We start from the raw sequence: 4,508 nt of genomic DNA, 5'->3' as shown, positions 1-4,508 counted from the left end.
GGACTGACGACAGAACCTCACCGCTTCTCTCCGACAGGTTACAGTAATTTAGTCTGAGTAAACAACATGAAAAAAAATAAAAATACAATCTATAATAAAAAAAGTATTTTCTTGTGAAAATGCAGTGTAAATGCTGACTGATGAACGGCTGCTTAACATTGGCTAAAGAATATGACACTGATTTATGAAAGCTAAATAAAAGTTCGCTATACTAGAAAAAAACAAGCTAAATTTAGCTAAGAAGTAAAACTAGCAAAACAAGACAATAGCTAACTAGTAACACCACTAGCAAAAAGTAAAAGAGGTCATGCTCTAAAACTAGCATAAAGCTAGCAGCAAACTGTTTACTAAACACAAAAATAACAAAACGCTGTCTAAAACCTAAAGTGTAAAATGCTTGCTAGAATCTAAAAGTAGGAAAACAGCAACTAAAAACTACAAGTAGCAGAATGTTAGCTAATAGCTAAAAGTAGCAAAACCGTAAGTAAAAGCTATGGTAGAAGGTTCTGATGCATGCTCAATAATCCAGGTCAATCTAACAAGGGTCAGGTCCTCCTCACGGATTCTTCTTGCTTTGTCTTTTATCCAAAAGACTTCTTCAGTCTGAGTTTGCTGCAGGGTCCCAGACTGAAGAAGAAACGTTTCAACAAGAAGAATACGTTTAGAAGACCTGACTTAACCTTGTTAGATCAAAACTAGAAGAAGCATAAGACAAACAAGCCTCTTTACAATTATTGTATTGAACTGAAGGACTCTCATTGTACAGTACATATCTGGAGAAATGATTTGAAAATATATCCATCCACTCATCCATTATCTGCTGCTTTTTCTGGAGTCGGGTTGTGGGGTTAGCAGCTTGAGCAGGGGGACCCAGATATATTTTACCACAACCACCTCTTTCACTGATTCTGGGAAAATTCCCAGGCTAGTCGAGATGTTTTCCCTGGGGTCTTCACCCAGGTGGACATGCCACAAACACCTCTCTAAGTAAGTAGGCCTGTACAGGGGGCATTCTTACCAGAATTCCCTAGTAATTTTTTTAAATTAGCGATATGATAAGCTGCTGATTTGTTAACGTTGCGGCGCCACCTCTCACTGTTCCTCTCATCAGGCACAGCACGGCTAAATGAGTTCTGACCCGTGGTTTGTTTCAGGGAAGGAGGCTGAAGTGTGTCAGCACTGCAGCTGCAGCAGTTCACACACGCTTACTAATGTCGTGACGGCGGCGCAGCTGAAGAAGATTATTATTTAATATATGTAAATAAAGGTCTAAAAAATAAACTAATATATGTAAATAGTTTAATTTTTAGACATTTATTTTGTACAGTTACAGCTGTTTACTAAATGTGCCTGTGTGACAACTGGGACAAAGCTTTGACTCAAATGTATTTTTGTTATTACTTTATGGAAATAAAAAAAATATTGAAATATATATCGTATATCGCGATTAATTTTAAAATATCAAGTTATTAATTTTGGTCCATATCGCCCAGCCCTACTGTCAAATTAAATTTTTAAATGGCTGCCAGGTGGCAGTCCTCATCAAAGATTCTCCAGGAACTTTCTAGTTACTTCCACTGTCTAACAACATCACTGGTTGAGGTCAAAAGCACCCCAACTCCACTATACACCATATTTGTAAATTACTTCTTCTGCTGCCTCAGCTGCTTAAGAGTTTTTCAGAATCTTGTCAAACCAATCAAGAGTCTCCATCTTAGGCCTCATCAAACTCCTTCTACACCCGTTGCCTCATCAACAACTAGGGCAGGGCTATCAACTAAATTGCTAAGGGTGCCAAAGCTACCGAAAGCCAAGTGCTCAGGTGCTGGAGATCCAGTAGTTATTCTCATTAAGTATGTTTGTTTTATGGTTTAAAATCTAGTCTTGTTCTTAAATGAACCCATTGGTGGGCCGAACTGAGCTCACCTGTGGGCCTGAGTTGGCCCCCGGACCGCCAGTTGAATAGCCCTGAGCTTGGGCTTCAGCTTGCTTGGCATGACAATGCCTGTCTGCCTCTGGGGGCCTAACAGCTAACAAGACTGCCACAAGAGGCAAAATCAACCTTGCAGTCACGACTCAGGGTCACATCTTCAACAATGGCAGCATGTCAATGTTTCTTACCTCTGCTGGGATGCAGTTAAAGCTTTGTCATACTGTAGATGGGAGCTGAAGGTCTTTCTATTGGGTTCTGCTGGAAGGTATTCCCAGCAAACCTTCACTAAACATTTGAGTCTACCTCATCTTTCCCTGCCACCTGATCCAACCCACCACCAGCCCTGCACCTCCACCTCCTTTTTGTTCCAAACCCATACTGTGCACTGAGGGGCGAGAGCCTGGATGTATCTAATCTGTACCTCTCAACCTCCTGTGCAAGCTCAGGCTTCTTCCTCTCCAAACAAGGACAGTTATATGGCCTAAGAGCCAGCTTTGGCAAGCTAGGATCAGAGCGCCGAGCCCTACGCTGCCGTCCAGCTCCAATCATAGTTCATTATGGTGGTGGGGCCACAGAAATGTGAATCCAAACAGCCCATGGGGGCTGAGCCCGACCAAGCCCCAAATGTAGAGGCCCGGGCATCAGGTGCTTGCCGATGAGCCCATCCCCCACTACGGGGAGGGTAAAGGTAAATAATTTACTTTACTTTTAGAAAAGTAAGTTGTAAATAAATTGTGTCGTTCACGATTAAGTCTATCTGACCTGAGAGTTTCCAGGTGACAGTGTGAACTCTTCAGAGCAACAGAAAGCAGCTTCACTCCTGAGTCCTGCAGGTTGTTGTTGCTCAGGTCCAGATCTGTGAGACCGGAGGACTGGGAGCTGAGGACCGAGGACAGAAATTCACAGCACCTCTCTGACAGGTTACAGCAACTCAGTCTGAAGTGACAAAACAGGTTAAAACATCAGATTTGTGATTAAAATAAAACACGTTTCATATTGAACATGAACAAAAAATGACATTCTTTACATGGTCGTGTTTTTGTTATTTGAGAACAAACAGCTCTGATCAATGCCAACCTTTAGAAATCATTGCTATTTCAATCAAGTAGTTGTTAGTTTTTTGTATGTTTATATTCATGTTGTGTTGCTGAATATTTTACCCACATATTTGTGAAGAAAGTTTGTTCTTGTTAACATCTGTTCTGATAAAACTCATTAAATTGTGTTAAACAATAAAAAAACCCTCCTGACCTGAGAGTTGCCAGTTGACAATGTGGACTCATGAGTCCAACAGACAGAAGCTGGATTCTTGAATCTGTCAGGCTTGTGTTACTCAGGTCCAGTTTTTTTAGATTACAGGACTGGGCACTGAGAACTGAAGACAGAACTTCACAGCTTCTCTTGGAGAGTTTCCACACACTCAGCCTGAGGACAAAAGTAGGAGAAATAAATAAGTATTTTTAAAAAGCAGGGGGAAAAGGTTTTTGTGAAAATGCAGTGTGAATACTGACAGCTGAAAGATGTCACTGAAACTGGCTAAAAAAAGAAGCTGTTGCTAATTAAAGCTAAAAGAAAAATGCTAGCTGAAAGTCAAAAGAATAGTAGCTAAAACCTAACAGAAGCCAAATGTTAGCAAAAAGTCAAAGGTATTAAAACGGATAAATACTAAAAGTTGTAAAATACTATCCAAAATGTGTAAAATGCTATAGCTAAAGCCCAAAGTAGCAAAAGCCCAGCTCATAGATAGATGTAGTAATATGTTAGTTAAAAGTTAAATGCAGCAAAAGCCAGGCTAAATGTTAAAAATAAGAAAATGTATGTACAGAACAACAACAGAAAAAATGAATAAACAGGAAATCAATGATGAATCAACATTCATACAAATATATTTATCATTAAAATTAAACTAATCTCATTATGAATGTGAACTGAATAATAATAAATAATTATCCTGATGCGTGCTCAATAATCCAGAAAAATCTAACAAAGTTAAGTCAGGTCCTCTAGACGGATTGAAATAATAAAATAAAAAATAAAAAAAACTTGTTGAAACGTTTCGTCTTTAATCCAAAAGACTTAACTAACTTTGTTTGATTTTTCAACCTGGATTACTGAGCACGCATTAAGATATTTGGAACCAGTTTGGCCAGGATTGCACTGATGAAGTCTTTTGGATTAAAGCCGAAACATTTCATCTATATATATACATATATGTATATATATAAATATTTAATCCGTCCAGAGGACCTGACTTAACTTTGTTAAATAAATAAAGTTTACTTTGTAACATGTTTATGTGGTGCCTGAAAAAATACATGGAACAAGCAATCCACAGCACGGCTTAAGATTTCTGTGCTGGAACCAGAGTGTATCAGTGACAATCTGATTCAGGCATTAGGGTGTTGTGACGTTAGCTTTGTGTCATAGTAACATCAAAATGATTGAATTATCTTCTCAGCAAGGTCATCGAGGTCAGCAGTAGCCTGTTAAAGACATTCACAAATCAATGGCGTCAGAAGCATTTGTAATGTGTGTGTGTGTGTGCGGGGGGGGGGGGGGTAGGATGCTTGTGAGA

At 39.3% G+C, this 4,508-nt stretch overlaps 1 protein-coding gene across 1 annotated transcript in view; it reads right to left on the bottom strand.

The window, feature by feature from the left end:
* The window catches only part of LOC119429484 (ribonuclease inhibitor), a gene marked incomplete at its 5' end in the record, with an annotated part of 5,619 nt that extends 2,261 nt beyond the window's left edge, over positions 1 to 3,358 (bottom strand). Inside the window, 3 exons of the mRNA XM_037697101.1 lie at positions 17 to 53; positions 2,696 to 2,869; positions 3,185 to 3,358. Coding sequence (XP_037553029.1) covers positions 17 to 53; positions 2,696 to 2,869; positions 3,185 to 3,358 — 385 coding nt within the window. The remainder of the gene's footprint in view (positions 1 to 16; positions 54 to 2,695; positions 2,870 to 3,184) is intronic.
* Positions 3,359 to 4,508: the final 1,150 nt, after the last annotated feature.

The sequence above is a fragment of the Nematolebias whitei genome, unplaced genomic scaffold, assembly GCF_014905685.2.
Source record: "Nematolebias whitei isolate Nwh7 unplaced genomic scaffold, NemWhi1 Nwh_scaf_1577, whole genome shotgun sequence".
Lineage (NCBI taxonomy): Eukaryota > Metazoa > Chordata > Actinopteri > Cyprinodontiformes > Rivulidae > Nematolebias > Nematolebias whitei.
Note: the sequence above shows the minus strand (reverse complement) of the source record. Positions and strands in the feature narration are given on the sequence as shown.